General features: G+C 37.2%; 1 protein-coding gene across 2 annotated transcripts in view; it reads left to right on the forward strand.

Moving 5' to 3' along the window:
* CPSF30 (cleavage and polyadenylation specificity factor 30) overlaps window positions 1-18,799 on the forward strand; it is a 66,408-nt gene extending 47,609 nt beyond the window's left edge. The window contains exons 5-7 of one of the 2 annotated variants that reach the window (XM_088979989.1): window positions 1,807-1,875; window positions 14,611-14,697; window positions 17,536-18,799. In XM_088979989.1, coding sequence (XP_088836115.1) covers window positions 1,807-1,875; window positions 14,611-14,697; window positions 17,536-18,480 — 1,101 coding nt within the window. In that variant the 3' untranslated portion in view covers window positions 18,481-18,799. The remainder of the gene's footprint in view (window positions 1-1,806; window positions 1,876-14,610; window positions 14,698-17,535) is intronic. The other variant, XM_088979990.1, reaches the window with a different exon arrangement.
* Window positions 18,800-19,047: the final 248 nt, after the last annotated feature.

Raw genomic sequence — 19,047 nt, forward strand, 5'->3', positions numbered from 1 at the left:
GTTGGATTAGGGTTTGGTTTGAGGTTTTGACAAATTGGGTTGGGCTAGTATTGACCTCAACCTTAGCCAACCTTGCCTCAGTTCTTTTGATGAATAATAATAAATTTATTAATTCAGAAGCTGATTTAGAGTTGTGAATTCATACAACATCCCAGGGAGAGGCGTGAGCTGTAGCCCCTCCTTGAATCTTACAAGTAAACTAGGAAAGAAATACAGGAATCACAGCTGAGCCCAAAACAACTCCCTATTTACCCCTTGCTTGGCTAACACATCTGACAAAGTATTTGCTGATCTCCCCACCCACTGTACAGTGACCAACATATTCCTTGTCAACCAACTGAGTTTCTTCATTTTTTTCTTGTAGTGCCATATAGCATCTTCAAGATTTTTCAACCAACCCACCACCACTTTGGAATCCCCTTCGATTATTAGGTGCTGTACCCCAGTTGGTTTGCAAATTGCACACTTGTACAACAGCTAATATCTCTGCCTTGATAGAGTTCCCAACTCCTAAGGGACCATAGTAGAGCAACAAAATCTCTCCCTTCTCATTTCCCAAAACACCCCCCATTCCAGATAATCCTGGTTACCCATGCTACTTCCATCAAAGTTCAACTTCAGTGAGCCTTAAGATGGAGGAGACCTGCTTGTAATTGATTTGTCCTTTAGGGGTGGACACCTCGCTACTGTTGACCAATTTCTCCAAAGGTCATTAAAAGAGAATTGATGAAAGATTTCCAAAGTCTTCAGCCAAGGTATTGCCCTATTCAACACAGTCTTTCAATTCCTGACTGCTCCTTTCCTTTTCTTGAAAAATTCTAGCATTCCTTTCTTCCCAAAGAGTCCAAATTAGGGCAGTGCGAGCACATCTCCACATAAGTCTCACTCTTTTTGTAGGCCAAAAGAAAGTAGAATGGTTGAAGAGCATGGGAACTTCTGTTGGTAAACTCCATTTACTCCCAAACAACGAAAGTAGCCAAGCCTAAAGGTCTGCAGAAAAGGGACAAGATAATAGGTGGTAGCAATCCTCATCGTGACCTCTACAGATGATACACCAATTGGGAGAAATACACCAACCTTGCCTCAGTTCCACCCTAGGTCACGTGCATGACTGCATATATAGCACCTGTTGCATTGCATCACTAATTATGTTATTATGCAACTTGCATGTTGATGGTTCTAAAAGGACTACGAGAAGGCCAAAAAGGATTTAGGTTGAAGTCCAGGTTCAAAATTATCACAATGTATTGGTGCACATTGTATGACATGCCTTGGTTTGTGAACCCACCAATACATGAAATACTAGGAGTTAGGATATATGACCACTTTTGAAGGTTAATACCCTTAGTAGAGATGTCTCTTGGATTGATTCTTGAAACATTAAAAGTTTTTTAATCTAAGTGTATCACTCATTTGAATTGTATGATATCAGTCATATTTGATACTTTGAACCTTGGTTGAGGAAGAGATGTCCTAGCTCAAATCTAGAATCTGATGGAGACATGGCCTCTGATTGAGTGGAATGACAAAACAGGATTTATGGAGCAGATCTGCTATCATTGGGGTGAGGCTTTGTTGAATTTACATGTGGAGTTGTGAACATATAATTTGTAATTTGCATGTGCAGTGATGCTCTCCACCATAGTGAATTTTCTTTGTTAATTATCTTTTATCCCTCCCTTCTTATTTTGTAGTTTGTAGTTTTCTCTAAGTAAAAATTGTTCTTGGATGATTCCAAGATATACATGTATTGAAGATATATATATATATATTTTTTTTTGTAAATGTTTATGTTTTGCCTTGTAGCTATGTGAGTTGTCATTCCACAAGACTCGTCATTTGAGGAACCCATACAATGAGAACCTACCAGTAAAGGTATGTAACTAGACCTGGAGTTAAAGAAGTCTGACTTACATGATAACCCAAAGTGGTGTCATTTTCTTTTCTATTGCAATATATCATTTGTTAACTTGTTGATGTCAACTCAACTCATCATCTTAAATATTGTTTTCATCATCCTTAAATCTTTAAATTGTTACTTGGATCAAGGTTTTAAATGTCAATGTTGATGGAAACATCATTTACCAAAACATAGGACATATGTCGGAAATGTTGGAAATGTTTAGGGGAAATATTGTAAAAAGATAAAGAAGCATTCATACAAATTACTAGACTATTGTCTTATTCACAACCATCACATAAAGAAGATCAATAACAAATTAGTAAAAATGAAGTTTTCCTAAAGATTTCAAAAGTAAACAAACACCCCAAGGAAGAGCACGAGGTGCCAACCTCCCTTGACAGTAAAGTGTAAAAAGTCAAACAACACACTAGAAACAATACATTACAATATTGCCCAATACAAATGTTCCCTTAATACCCCTTGTTTAGCAAGATAATCAGCCAAAGCATTTGTTGATCTGCTCATCCAATGTGAGCTAATAGACATGTTATTTGTTAAACAACTTGCCTTCTTTAGGAAACGGTTGTAGCACCATGTGATTGACCCTGGGTTTGATAACTAGCCCATGACAATCTTAGAATCTCCTTCGACTAGAAGATGCTCAACTCCTATTTGATTTGCTATTTGAATACCTTGTAGAGCTGCCAATAGTTCAGCCCAGAGTGAGTCTCTTACTTCCATCGAACTCGAGTATAAGGTTAAGATGTTTTTGTCCTTATCTCTCAAGACTCCTCCTTAGGGTGGATTCGAGCTGAGTCGAGCCGAATACTTGGCTATTCAAGCTTGGCTCACTGAAACTGTGTTAGGCTCGTGCTCGAGCTTGTTTCGGTTCAAAGATTGCAAGTTCGAGCTCAGCTTGGCTCGAGCTCAATTGCAAGCCAAGTTCTTTTCTAAAAACTAAAAATTATACATATAAAAATATATTTTTTATTTTACATACAAAATTAAGAATTATAAAAATTATTTATTATTATACATGTAAAAAATAAAAAACATATAAAAATGTTTTTATTTTACATACAAAAAACTAAGAATTATAAAAATTATTTACTATTATACATAAAAAATATTATTATATATATAAAAAATTATTTATTATATATATAAATATATATGTATATATATATTTATATATATGTATTTATATGTACATGTATATGTATACGAGTCAGCCTCATTGGGTTCGAGCTTGGCTCGATTAGTAAATGAGCCTATATATCAAGCTCGAAACTCATTTAAACTGAGCCAAACTCGAATAGTTCGTGAGAAGCTCAGCTCGTGGCCACCCCTACTCCTTCTATGCCTGAGGGTCTAGGGTTTCCTTCATTGCTTCCATCAAAATTCAATTTTAACCAACCATCAGGTAGTGGGGTCCAAAACACATTGACCTTTTTCCTTCGTAGAGGAGCTATTTGCCGCAAATAACCAATTCTTCAAAAGGTCATCAAAGGAGAACAATTGGAAAGAATCCAAAGTTTTCAACCAATGAATTGCCCTTGTTAAGATACACTCGCTTCAATTCATTTCATTCCAAGAAAAGGATTGAAATAAAAGAACCTTGCCATTGCTTTCCCTACCTTTTTTCTCAAATCTTTACCACTAAATATTGATTTCTAGTTCTTTTTGACTTGCACCTTTGCATTGATATAGGTGTGGGTCTATAGGCACCTCTGGATCTTGTACATTATATGAACAATGCATACTACTTTGCCTTGTTTACTACTACCACTAGCTAGCACTAGTTCCTTGATTTCTACTACTTGGTCTACTTGAATTAATTCTTCAGAACTGATCACTATTCCATCTATTTGCAAGAGACTATATCGTATTACTATTCTGTCTCTTTCTGTCACAATCATTTTGGTATGTTTTGTCATCTTCGTTGTCAATCCTATCATATTGCTTATATTTATATGATGGTTGGGAAAGTGCATATTGAAACTCTTCTACACGTTTTGCTTTGTCTTGCTTAGATGCTTTTTGTTCTTGTAGTGCTTTATGCATAGTCAAACTCACATTTCTTAGGCATTTTTGACATTGGGCTACGTTTTTAAAACCATTTGCCAATGATGTTTTAGTCTACAAACACCATCAATTCCATTTATTTTACTAATCAATTTATTCGTGTCACCTTCATGTTTTTCATGTTCCCACCCAATATCATCTAGTCTTGGCATTTTAAATGTTTGAGTCTGCATAAAGAAAATAAAATGTTATAATACAAGCTTTATTATTAGTTATTACAGAAAACAAGCATAGTGTATTAATTTTACTATTTAAATATTTTTTTGTAAATTTGTTATGTTTATACACTTTTTCATTAAAATATCATTATTTTTTTGATAAGCATTACCATTTTATTATGAATTTTGACATATCTATAAGGTTACACTAAGGATTTTATATGCTTATTATGAGTTTTAATAAGTTTATTATAAATTTTAACTGTTTATTTGTTTAAATAATATACCGATTCATTTTACTAAATTTTAAACTATATACTGATTTATTATGAATTTTGACATGTTACAAAGTTATCCTATTTTTGTTTATGTTTAATTCTGATTTATTATAAATTTTAATCATTAATAAGAATTAAATCATTATTAACTATTTAATATTTCTACTTTTCTTTGTGGCTATATAAGTAATTTATCATTATTAACCATTTAATATTTTTGTTTTTTTAAATTCTGACTTATTATAAATTTTAATCAATAATAGGAATTAAATCATAGATTAACCATTTAATATTTTTATTATTAAATGGTTAGTGTATGATTTGTTCTTTTGTTATTATTTTTCTATATTTATGCATATTTTATGTTCTAATAAGTAACTAATTTATTCTTTTGTTATTATTTTTTGTTTATTTTTTATGAGTGTTTTATTTGAAATATTAAATTTAAATATTAATGTCTATATGACTAATTTATGTTAATATAATGGGTATTAATATTTTTAATATATATTATATAAATATATGTATATTTGTAGTATATTATTTGTTTATTTTTTAAAATAATATACTAATTCATTCTAATCAATTTTAACTAATATATTGATTTATTGTTTAATTTGACATTTTTACAAGGCTATCTGATTTTTCCTTATTGAAATTCTGATTTATTATAAATTTTAATATATTTATTTCACACTAGTAAAATAGTAATACATGTATTCTGATTTTTCTAATATTAAATGTATCATAAAATCTGTTTTATTATAAATTTTATTTAATTTATTCTCATTTTTTAATGTTAAGATTATAATAAATTCTTATTTCTTATAAAATTTAATAAGTTTATTCTGATTTTTTAATATTAAATTTATAATAAGTTTGTGATTTATTATAAATTTTAATAAATTTTTTAATTTTTTCACAATATTTTAAACAATGCTTTTAACCCGTCATTGACCCAGCCTGTCGAACCGTTTGAACTGTCACCTGACCAAGATTTTGGGTCCGGTTCAGTTAAGACCTGTCAGACGGTAAAAAACCATTGACTTGGTCAAGAACCATTCGACTCGGCTAGTTCAACCATTGACCTGTTCGACTTGGTGATCGGGTCGCTGGTTGCACACTCAATACATGCAAACTTTCGAAGGCCATAACTTTTCACTCCGATGTTTGATTAGGGTGATTTTCTTTTTTCTTTTTTTATTTTGGGTAACTTTTCGAGATCTATCCGCGCCTTGGCCATCAATTTTCACGAAAAAACCCTTTTTGGCCTAAGATTGCAATTTTTAATATTTTTTATAAAAAAAATTAAAAACTGAATTTAAAACATAAATTAAATATAAAATAATACATTCAATTGAAAGCTGAAACCTTTAGGGGAATGGGCTACACCAAACTTCCTTAACAGGGAAAACCTGTTCCTACTGATAGTGAGACTAGCAAAGGACCTTGAAGAAAGATGCGCATGAGATAGACCCTTTTGACCCAGGGGTCCAAATTCTTTTATCTTGTTCTGAGGGATCCAAACAAACTTTCTCAAGGAGGCTCAACAAATTTGATAAGCACCCAATGTTCTCCTCCCATAAACCTCTATGGAACCCAAAGTCCCAGTTAGGTGCTTGAGTTTCGAAGGAGAAAAATTTGGAAACAATTTTTTGAAATATTTGTTCCATGTCATAACCTTTGCTCAATTATTCTCTCCCATGTTTCATAAAGTGAATTGTGAGTTTAATTCCACAATAATTATTACAACTTTTTATATCATCCTTAGGGATGGAACTTGGGCCCGGTTAGCCCGGATCCGACATGAAAAAAGTTGGATTGGGTAGGGTCGGTTGAAGTTCAGGTTAAGGTTATGGTTAGGGTTGAAAAGTATGAACTTTATGTAACTTTGGGTTGGCTTAGGGTTGAAGCCTTGATAAACCTGACCCAACCTGATCCCAACTTAATGACTTAATGTTTGTATGTATGGATGTTATATAATCATGTATTTATGCATGTATGTGTCTATGCAACCATGCAACCATGTATGTGTATGCGTGTATCTATCTATGCATGTGTATATCTATCTATCTATCCACATATATCTATATATGTAAGCATATGCATGTCTATCAATAATTTTAAGTTTAAAGGGGTTACCCAAATAAAATCTTTAAGATGAAATTTTGTTAAACCTCAGTAACTATGTACTTTATATATAATAATTCTAAATGAGATGTAGCAAAAGGAGGTAGAGAAGTCAGCCCAACCTGAGTCCAATCCAAACCCTACCCAAAAACTTTGGGTTGGTTTAGGTTAGGGTTGGGGGGTTCAATAGCTCGGGTTGGGTTAGGGTCCTCAATCAACCTAGCCCAGCCCAACTTGCACCCCTAATCGCTCTTGTTATAGGTGCTCTTTCTCCATTCATATGGCATTTTCTTTGGTTTTGTTATCTTTTTAAATAGTTTTGTTAGCCATAATATGCCTACCTCTTCCATTCCTTTCCACACTAATGTTGGGATATCACCAAGTCCTAATGCCTTTTCCCTTGATCTTGTTTAGTGCCTCTTTCACTTCGGTATTTATAAATTTATAATTTTACGAAGGTATATGTTGTTTTTAGTATTGTTAGAGTTGTTAATCCCTCCACTAGTAAAAGCTGCAAAAATTGGAAATTTTTGGATTTCAACATAAACTTGAAAACGTACTTGGATCAAAATTCCAATCCTTTATCCTTTATCCTTTAGAAATATTGAACGAACTTATTTATAAAAAAAAAAAAAGAAATATTAAGCGAACTTTTTCAATGAATAATATTTAATCTTTTGATGGCTGTAAAGGCCTTTTGAAATATTAAAGAGAAAAAAGAGAAAAAAGAGATAGAAATTTGGGATTACTTAATAGGTGCCTAGAATCACTCTAGGGTGTGGGAATGACTCACCACAAGCATAACATAGAAAACTCATTCCAAAATCAGTCTCCATATTTTTGTCTCAACACACACACACACACATGTATAACCAAACAATTCAAACTTTAAGGCTGGATCCAAAAATACGTAAAATGAGCAACACTACTGTCTAAAAATATAATATTGAATAAAAATTTTAGAAAATCTTAATTTTTACTGGCTCTTGCATTAAATGTGTTGATTTAGTTTATGCAAACTCTTAGAGATACCCATTGGGGTGCAGTTGTCAGGATCTTGCTAAAGGTCAGGATGTGGTCAGGATCTTCTTTTGACAGAAGATCTGGTAGAAAGTATTATACATTTTTGGGAGGCAATCTTGTTAACTGGAAGGATGTGGTTGTTTGAAGTAGTGCAGAAGTGGAGTATAGAGCCATGGGTCAACTTCAAGAGGTTGGGTATGTGGTACCAATTCCCATGAAGTTGTTATGTAATAACCAAATTGTCCACATTGTCTTGTCCAATGTTCCATGGAAGAACAGAACTTGTGTGTAGAGAACACTGATGTGGGCCCACAGCTGTGATCCCACTCTGTCCGTAGGGTAGAATGTACCTAGTCATCCTAGGGTTAGCTGATGGCCAATCTGTTATTCTAGTTATTTATTTTTCAGTTTTATATTGTTATTTGTTATGTAAATACCAAGGGCAGATGTGTCCTTTCATATAACTAGCATAACCTATAAATATTACATAGAAGTGGCGGTGGCAGAATATTGAGATTCTGTCCTTCCTTTCAAAGTTTGTGTTCTACTGTTCTCTCACTACTCTTTCTCCTCTTTCCTCTGTACTTTCTCTCCTTTTTGAACCTAAAATTTATTAGTGCTCAAGACTGATAGCAGTCTTGAACATCTACATGGTATCAGAGCCAAGTTAGGGTTTCTCATGTGAGTCTAGTACCAGCCGACCACATGAGAATCTCCTAGGACTGGAAGCTGAAAAGGTGGAGTTCGTAGACTGATTCTTGGAGATCGCCAGAAGGGCTAGCAGCTGTTGAAGGTTTGTCACGGTTGCAGAGTGTTGGTGGTCAGGAAGGATCAGAGAAGACTAGGGTTCGAGTAACCTTGGAAGGCAGCGAACATTTTTTCCTTGTAAGTTATTTATTTTCTAAGAGAAGTTCTATCAGAGAAGATAGGTTGGACCTATCTGGAGAGGGCGGCTGAACCATTCTAGGGTTTTCTCCCTTCGATTCTCTAGGGTTTTACAGCAAACCCTACTGTTGGGCCGAACTGCCTTAGCTTTGTTTCTTTCTGCTCTAGGGTTTAAAAGTGATCTTACGGCAAGCCCTAGTGTTAGACTGAACCTTGCGATCTACCTGGAGCTGTCCTCAAGTTTGTTGTTAGCATTGATCAAATTCTAGGGTTTCATATTGACCCTATTGCAAGTCTATCTATACGGTACTGATTGGATTGTGCAACTAAATTGTTCACTTTGAGGACTGATTAAAACCCTAATTCTGCCAAGCATATCAGACCTACTTCTAAGCTGTTTTTTCATAGTCTTTTGCGGTTTTCGAACTCTCTTAAGGGGTGAGAACTCTACGGACAGTTGCTGTTGTGTTTGCTAGTTGGTTTCAGATCAGAGTTATCCCAGTTTTGTGCGCATACACTGTGAATACAGATCGGTCATACACTGTTTTGATTTTGATTGGTAGTCCAAGTGCTGTTTTTGAGACTTGACCAAGATGGAGTTTAAAAATCAGGTAGAAGGCAGCTTTGGGAACATCAGTTATGGTAGTGTTTCTGAGACGGGTGGTCAGATTACAATCGTAAAGTTTGATACATCAAACTATTTGGAATGGGCCCAATCAGCCGTGATGGCTATTGGGGGAAGAGGTAAATTAGGGTACCTCTTGGGAGATGTGAAAGAACCCCCCAAGGGAGATCCTACGTATACCAAGTGGATCTAAGAAAACTACTTGGTTATGACATGGCTGTGTAATTCTATGCAGCCTCATATTATCCGAAATTACTTGTGGGAAAAGACAGCTAAGGAGATATGAGATGCTACGAAAGAAACTTATCCCAACCCCTTAATGTTGCCAGAGCATATTAATTGAAATGTGAAGTGAAAAATCTTAAACAAGGAGAGAAACTGGTTTCAATATATTTCTCTACCTTGCAGTCTCTGTGGCGTGAGGTTGATCACTTAGAGACTCTTGAGTGGGTGAGTCCCAAAGATGCACAAATATATAAAAAGCAGGTCGAGACAAACCGGGTGTTTGAGTTTCTGGCGGGCCTAAATTTAGAGTATGATATTGTGCGGCAACAGATTTTGACTAGAGACAGTGTGACTCGCTCAGGCATACTCATTCGTACATAGTGAAGAGACCAGAAGGAAAGTTATGATGCAACCTCAGCCCCTCACACCAGCCTTTGTAGCGGTCACACCCAAATCAGGGGGTGATTCAGAGGACAGGAGGAAGGAAGGCAAGAATGATGTGGTATGTGAACATTGTAAGAAACCCAAACATACAAAAGAAACATGTTGGAAACTGCATCCTCACTTGGTTCCTGCGAAGTTGAGAAGCAAGAAGGGCACTGCTTATGTGGCCGTGAACACTTATTCAACATCCTCATCTGGCACAAGAGGAACATCTTTAGAGACCTTAGCTGCAGTTCGGGCTGCCCTAATACAGTTAGAAAAGGAAGTTGGAAATTCAGCTCAGCCACCGCAGTCACCATCAGCTCCTACCACATCTGCCTTCGCACATTCAGGTACTCGAGCTTTCAGCCTACCATGCCTTAGCTCCAAGTACTACTGAACCTTGTTCGATAATAGATTCAGGTGCATCTGACCACATGACTAGCTTGCCTTCACTGTTTAGCACTTACCATTTATTTTCTGGTAGGGATAAAGTATCTATTGCTGATGGCTCCTTGGTTCCTATTTCTGGGAAGGGTGACATCAATTTATCAGATTCTATCTCCCTGTCATCTGTTTTGCATGTTCCTAAGCTTGATACTAACATTCTTTTAGTCAGTAGTATTACCAAGCATATGAACTGCTCATTAACCTTCTTCCCTGACCGATGTTTTTTTAGGACTTGGAAACAAATAAGGTGATTGGGATTGGCCGTGAGATGAATGGGATCTATCTGCTCGGGAAGAGGTCTTTTGTTTCTTAGAGTGTGAGTCCGGTTATGCTTTGGCATAACCGATTAGGTCATATGTCCTTTCGGTCTCTAAAGAGTCTATTTCCAGCTTTATTTGAGTCTATTGAGTTGTCTCAGTTGCAATGTGAAAGTTGTGAGTTTGCTAAGCATTGTAGAAAGTCTTATTTATTGAGCAATAAAAGGAATAATAATTTTTTTGATATTGTGCATACTGATGTTTGGGGGCCTTATCACATCCCTTCCATGGGTGGGTACAAATATTTCTTGTTATATGTTGATGACCATACCCGTTTTTCTTGGGTTTATCTCATGCGTTCACGAGATGAGGTACCTGCCCTTACCCAAAACTTTTATCAAATGATCCTAACCCAATTTGATGCCAAGATCAAAGTTCTCAGATCTGATAACGCAAATGAATACTTTGTTAAACCATTGACATCTTACCTTCTTAATCATGGGGTTATCCACCAGAGCTCTTGCCCTCATACACCTCAGCAGAATGGAGTTGCAGAAAGGAAGAATAGGCACATCTTGGAAGTGGCTAGAAGTCTCATGTTTACTTCCAATGTTCCTATTCGCTTCTAGGGTGATGCTATCCTCACAGCGGTATATCTTATTAATCGGATTCCTTCCCGGGTCCTTGATATGAGATCTCCTTTTTCCCTTCTATACCCAAGTGAGGAGTTGTTTTCTATTCCCATTACAACATTCGGTTGTACCTGCTTTGTTCAGCTTCTCGGACCCCATCATTCTAAGTTCGAACCCAAGGCCTCCAAATGCATCTTCCTTGGTTATGCACAAACTCAAAAGGGTTATTGCTGCTATGATCCTGTCTCAGGGAGGAAGTTTGTCTCCATGGATGTCACTTTCTTTGAGGAGACACCCTATTATCCTCGGGTTTCTCCTCAGGGGGAGAGTAGTGTGAGTGGGGGTTTGAGTCCTTGTTTTCAGGGGGAGAGCAGTGAGAGTGGGGCAGTTCGTTTACCTATTCCATTGGGTGATGAGAGCTGCAATGGTGAGGGCGGTCAGAGGGATCAGGAGTTGAGGGAGAGTTGCAATGGTGAGAGTGGTCAGAGGGATCAGGAGTTGAGGGTCTATCACAGGCAGTGCAGGCAAGTTGATCCCGATCATCAGCAGTCCAGGCCAACTCCAATCTCATCTGCAGCTCCAAGTCCAGGTATTACAGTACTAGGGCCCACAGGGACTTCCTCTATTGTTGCCATTTCACCTCCTACAGATGACCTTGACCTTCCGATTGTCGTCCGTAAAGGGAAACGACATTGTACCACATCTACAACCCACTGTATTTCCCAATTTTTATCCTATGATCGCCTATCTCCTACCTATAGGTCCTACCTTAGTTCCATTTCCAATGTCCCTATTCCAAGAACAGTGCAAGAATCCCTATCCGTCCCAGAATGGAAAGATGCAATGCAGGTTGAGATGGATGCCCTGTTGAAAAATAACACCTGGGAGGTAGTTGATCTGCCCAAAGGAAAGAAACCAGTTGGGTGCAGATGGGTGTTTACTGTGAAGCATAATGCAGATGGATCCATTGAGAGGTATAAAGCTCGGTTAGTTGCAAAAGGGTTCACACAGACTTATGGCATAGATTACTTGGAGACCTTTGCCCTGGTAGCCAAGATGACCACCATTCGAGTCCTATTATCCCTTGTAGCAAGTCACACTTGGCCTTTATACCAAATGGACGTGAAAAATGCTTTTTTGAATGGAGACCTGCAGGAAGAGGTTTACATGCGTTTGCCTCCTAGATTCTATGATGCAGAAACAAATAAGAAGGTCTGCCGGCTCAACAAGGCTTTGTATGGTTTGAAGCAGTCACCTAGGCTTGGTTCGATAGATTCAGACTAGCCCTTGTGAAGTTTGGTTACGTACAGGCCCAGTCAGATCATACTCTATTCATCAAGAGGGTAGCGTCCTCCTTGACACTACTGGCAGTATATGTTGATGATATTGTGGTGACAGGGAATGATAGCCATGAGATTGAGTCCCTCAAACAACTCCATCAAGAATTTGAGGTGAAAGACCTTGGTGTACTCTGGTATTTTTTGGGTATTGAGGTTGCTAGATCCAAACAGGGGATCTTTATCTCTCAGAGGAAATATGTCGTAGACCTGTTGGCAAAAACTGGAAAGTTAAGTGTCAAGCCTGCGGATACACCCATTGAACAGAATCACAGGATTAGTGTAGAGAGTGGGGAGCTTCTCGAAGACAAGGTTATGTTCCAGCGATTGGTAGGAAAGCTCCTATATCTCCGCCTAACTCGGCCAGATATTACTTATGCTGTTAGTGTTGTCAGCCAATACATGCATTCTCTTAGAACCACACATCTTCTTGCGGCAGAAAGAATTTTAGCCTACTTGAAGAGATGCCCTGGTAGGGGTATACTGTTCAAGAACAATAACCACATGAAGGTGGAGGCCTATATGGATGCCGATTGGGCTGGGAGTGTTGATGACAAAAGGTTTACCTCAGGATATTGTGCCCTTGTGGGAGGTACCCTTGTCTCCTGGAGAAGTAAGAAACAAAGTGTTGTCTCCCGGTTCAGTGTTGAAGCAGAATACAGGTCCATGGCTAACGGAGTGGCTGAAATCCTATGGCTAAGATCTCTACTTGAGGAGTTGGGTATTAAGTATGAGAAGCCCCTAATGCTGTATTGTGATAATCAAACAGCACATAATCCAGTGCAGCATGACAAAACCAAACACATTGAAGTTGACCGACATTTTGTACGGGAGAGGGTCTCATCTCAAGAAGTATGCCTCCTTTACATCACATCCAGTATGCAACTAGCAAATATCCTCACTAAAACCGTATCAAGAAAGAAGCTAGAGGCGGATCTATCCAAGTTGGGAATGATATACTCCCAACTTGAGGGGGAGTGTAGAGAACACTGATGTGGGCCCCACAGCTGTGGTCCCACTCTGTCCGTAGGGTAGAATATACCTAGTCATCCTAGGGTTAGCTGATGGTCAATCTGTTATTCTAGTTATTTATTTTTCATTTTTATATTGTTGTGTTATGTAAATACCAAGGGCAGATGTGTCCTTTCATGTAACTAGCATAACTTATAAATATTAAATAGAAGTGGCGGCGGCAGAATATTGAGATTCTGTCATTCCTTTCAAAGTTTGTGTTCTACTGCTCTCTCACTACTCTTTCTCCTCTTTCCTCTATACTTCCTCTCCTTTTCGGACCTGAAATTTATTAGTGCTCAAGACTGATAGCAGTCTTGAACATCTACATTGTGGTTATTACTTTGTGAGTGAAAAAGTTCTTATTATAGATGTATGTACTCCTTTTTTTGAAATCTGGAGATGAATTATCTAACTTGTTTAATAAAAATTTGAGTGGGATCAGGGTTATTTGTAACAAGGTGGATACACACATACGCACACACACACACATACACACACACACACACTCCAACTTGAGTTGGATCATGTTGTGTATTGTGAGGTGTAAAGGGTTTGTCTGTCCATTTATATTAAGTAAATGAGTCAATTTGCATAGTTGGGCAGTTCTGTCGTTTTGTCCCTCTATTATTCATTCTTTAAAGCAAATCAATTAAGGAGATAGGAAAGATTTTTTCTCTCCAATTGCATATTCCTTTCTCTTTTTCTCATCTTTCTCTGTATACCTGAAACATATGTCTAAAGAAGAAAGAATATAGGAAGGATAACTATATTTAATAAGCTAGTAGAGGTTATAAAGACATATTGTTTACTTATTCTTCTTCATCTTCTTTTTTCCCCCTTTGATAGCATTACTAAATAAATGAATATATAAAATTTTGTATTACATAGAATGTGCAAAAAGAAAAAGTCCAAGTGAGATTGGATCTAAACTGAACGATTGTTAACTTTTTTTGTCAGCAGCAGAAACGTTTTGTTGACTTTGATGTAAATGAAACCTAGATTTCTCCACACTTGGAATAATGTACTTAACTTGGGGTCATAACTTCCCATTGTTTACACAATACTGCATGAAATTTCAACCTTTTTTAAGCCTATTTTTACTCTTATTATGCTGCCATTTCACTTTTAAGAGGCAGAAGTTATGATAACCTAAATTTGTGCTATTGTTGTCCTTCATAATTGCAGATAAGTCGAGATTGCCAGGAGCTAGAACCCTCTATTGGAGAACAGTTGGCTTCCTTGCTTTATCTTGAGCCAGATAGCGAACTTATGGTATGTTTCTCATATGGTTTGTCAATGATTATTTGCTCCTAAACCTAGCTACTTACAGGTTCAATCTTTTGGGATTTAGAACCAAGGGCACCACATTGATTTATGATAAATTCTTTGTTGGTACTTAAAAGTGCAAAAATTACATGAGCTTCTTACATCTTTGACATCACCTGAAATTATGTTATATAATAATTCTGTAGAATCATAAAATAAAAGCATGTACATATCCAGTACCTGAAACTATATAGTATAATAATTAGTGGGAAGCTTGAATTTTTCCCAAGCAACATGAGACCAAGAAAATACAAAATACTTGGTGTGGTGATGAGCTGAATAGAAAAGATGCCCTTCATATGTAAAGAAAATATCTTACAGATCACATTCCCACTAACTGTGAAATCGCAATCAGCCCACTGCTGCTTGGGATTCTGGATTACCACTAAGGCCATGTTTGGGAGTGCTTATGTTAAAAATAAGTGCTTCAAAACAAGCGCTTATTTGAATAAGCACTTATTTGCATTTGGCACCCAACTTTTTCAGCACTTATTTTCATATTGGGTGTTTGGTAGTCTTTTTCTCCAATAAGCACTTAAATAAGCATTTGTGACTATTTCGTCCTTTCATTTTCTTTCAAATTTTACGAAAGCACTTTTACGAAAGTATTACGAAAGCACTTTTATGAAAGTACCTTTACAAAAGCACTTTTATGAAAGTATTTTACAAAAACACTTCTATAAAAGCACTTTTATGAAAGCACTTTTACAAAAGCACTTTAATAAAAGCACTTTTGCGAAAGTATTTTTATAAAAGTACTTTTACGAAAGCACTTTAATAAAGGTACCTTTATGAAAGAACTTTTATAAAAGTACTTTCATAGCTTTCATAAAAAGTATTTTTATAAAAGTGCTTTCATAAAAGTACTTTCATAGAAGTGCTTTTATAAAAGTGCTTACAGAAGCACTTCTATAAATTACAAAAGTACTTTTACGAAAGCACTTTTATGAAATTCAACTAGTGGTATTTTAAAATTCAACTAGGGATAATTTTGGAAGAAAAAAAATTGAATAAGGGCTTATTATATAAGCACTTGAAAAAAAGCTGAAAATTTGGGCTAAAAAATAAGCCCTTATTTTTAAGATAAGCACTTATTTCGGGCTTATTTCCCAAACACCAATAAGTGCTTAATGGTGTGGTCCCGACCCAAATAAACACTTATTTTTAAGCACTGCCAAACATGGCCTAATATAAGTATCTTTTAGAGTTCTTGGAAATCCATTGACTTTGGATCATTGAGAATCTATGCCCATCTTTTTCTAGACCACCAGAAAGTTTGTTGATCTCTTGACAAGAGCAAGGTTTAGCTGAACGCTTTAGCTGTTCAGCGGGCTGTGTAACCAATGATAAGGTTCCACACCAGTATTGAATACATGGGGCCCGCATCTTTTACAGCGGGTCCCATGAATTTTATACTGGTGTGGAACCTCATCATTGGTTCTACAGCCTGCTGAACAGTGCAAGTGTTAAGCTAGTCCGAATTCTCTTGATAAATGTGCATGTCAAAATCAAGTTAAGAAGCAGTTGGAAATCTTCTAAATGGTTGAGGAAATTTTTATCTTCTCCTTTTCAGTGTACAGCCATCTCCTTTTATATTACTCATTGTAATAGTAATGTGGCCTTATTATGGCTAACTAGCCACTTGCTTCTTGATTGGTTACATGTAACTGAATCTTGATTGGTTGCCAACTGTTTTTTGATTAGTTGTGCTCATCTGTCTCATTACCTGAGCTGGCTTCTTCCTCTTCTTTCTAGAATATACCTTCAGCCTGCTTTCTGGGTCCCTAACAAGTTACTATGGAGGTTCAGTTCTCTAAGCCATATCAAACATCAGGAAGTCACTTTCAATGTAGGGGTCTCAAGCATAGTTGATTTGCATTATCTATTACCTTCAATTAGTGCCTTAGCCATAACCATGTAGGCATGCACACTCATGCCAGCCTTGTAAAGAGTTATAACTTGTAACTACTGGTTATTATCTATTAATGAGAATGTGAATATGATAGATAAGTCCAATGTTTGAACATTCTTCAGGTCAACAATTCATAGGTACATCCTGTTCTATCTTCTGTGAGTGTCAAACTTCTGTTTTTAGCTAGAGTCGAGAGATGGAATTTTTTGTAGTGAGCTTTTTCTTTGGGTAGTATTTATTTGTTGTCAAATTTTAACTCTTTTTTTTTCCCTTTTTCTCTCATTGACCCTTTGACGTAACTTGTGGGAAGAGATCTAGAACTAAGATGAGATGACAACGAGAAAAAATGGGTCCTAATAATGAGTGGAAGTTTCATAGACAGTGTATTCTTTACTTTTGAGAATATTTAATCTTTACAATAGAAATACAATGCAGTTTCACCTGTCTAAAAAAAGTGTCTTGAGTCTCTTCAACATCATTGCAACCAGTTTCTATAAACATGACTGAATCTACGGATGATATTGGTTATCCAATCCTTTCATTTACAACCACCTTGGCCTTCACAAAATAAAATCCTAGCTTTACTACCCAATAAAGCAACTTCTTGAATTGAGTCAAATAATCACTCATCTTGACTAAATGGTTTTGCACGTCCCTCATGTACTGAAGGGTTAATGCAGCTGGGGTATGTGGCACCTCAGCTGGTAATTGAAAAGGTCCTTGGGTGTTTGTTACCTCCCCTTCTATCTGTGAGATATGTGGTGCAATAAATTGCCAACATGTGATTAGAAGATGCCAGCTTTCTTGATTCTTCTTTCTTTTTCTATTCCTTTTTCTAATTTTGGTTTCATTTTACTTGATACTTTATTCAGGCAATTTCAGTTGCTGCTGAATCAAAGCGGGAGGAAGAAAAGGCTAAGGGAGTTAATCCAGATGAAGGGGCTGATAACCATGACATTGTCCCTTTTGAAGACAATGAAGACGAGGAAGAGGAAGAAAGTGAGGAAGAGGATGAAAGCTTTGGCCAGGCTATAAATGCTGCCCAAGGGAGAGGAAGAGGTAGAGGAGTGATGTGGCCTCCACATATGCCACTTGCTCGTGGAGGGCGGCCAATTCCTGGGATCCGGGGCTTCCCTCCTGTCATGATGGGTGCTGATGGTTTTTCTTATGGTGCCGTTGCACCTGATGGATTCTCCATGCCAGATCTTTTTGGGATTGCTCCCCGTGCATTTGCACCTTATGGTCCACGATTTTCTGGAGATTTCACTGGTTTGGGTCAGAGTGCAGCAATGGGCTTCAATCCTATAGATGGAACAGGCCCTACGCCAGGCATGGTTTTTCATGGTCGGCCTTCCCAACCTGGAGCTGTCTTTCCTCCTAGTGGGCTTGGGATGATGATGGGACCAGGGAGGGCCCCATTCATGGGTGGAATGGGAATAGGAGCAGCCCCACCTCGAGCCAGTCGGCCAATTGGTATGCCTCCATTCCGTCCACCAGCACCTCCACTGCCACAGAGCAGCAGCAGGGTGGTGAACAAAGATCAAAGGAGACCAACTGATAGGAATGACAGATATAGTGCAGGTTCTGACCAAGGTAAGGGTCAGGAGATGGCTGTGTCTGGGGGTGGACCAGAGGATGAGATGAAGTATCAACCAGGCATGAGAACCCAACATGATGATTCTTTTGCCGTTGGAAACAGCTTTAGAAATGATGAGAGTGAGAGTGAGGATGAAGCACCCAGGAGATCGAGGCATGGGGAAGGGAAGAAGAGGAGGCGAGCCTTGGAGGGAGATGCTTCTTTGGTTTCTGATCACTGAGAAGCCCATTGCCGAGCTGCAAAACCCATACTAACCCACCTCCACCCTCCAAAAAAGAAGTTATGCCTTTTATGAATTTTTCCTCTTTTCTTCTTTAGTTTGTGCGTTGATTTTTTAATTGTCGTTTTCTTAAATGTATTCTTATGTAGTTTACACTTTACACCCTTGGGGATGAAGAAAACTGGGGGTGGTGACTGGTGAATCATGTTTTTGTTTTGGTAATGTAGGGCTCGTTGCAAATGTTGTACCAGATGTGTATATATAATATTTGACTAAATCAGGAAAGGAGAAATGGATTGATGAAAATGATTTAGCAGTCCCACTAATGTGCATTCAGTTGTGTCTTGTGCGTATGATCAAGGTTCAAAATGTTGGTATCATGTGTTATATTGCAGAGGTAATATCATGATACACTTCCGATATGTATGGATATGGTAGATGGATTAATGGAAAGCTTACCAAAAAAAAAGATGCATTTAGCAAACTCATACTGGTCCCACAAATACATTAAAAATACCGAGTTTAAGGTTGGGGATAGTATGCATAACGTATTAACATACAAGGATA

The sequence above is a fragment of the Nelumbo lutea genome, chromosome 3, assembly GCF_056320005.1.
Source record: "Nelumbo lutea isolate HS-2025 chromosome 3, American lotus-T2T, whole genome shotgun sequence".
Lineage (NCBI taxonomy): Eukaryota > Viridiplantae > Streptophyta > Magnoliopsida > Proteales > Nelumbonaceae > Nelumbo > Nelumbo lutea.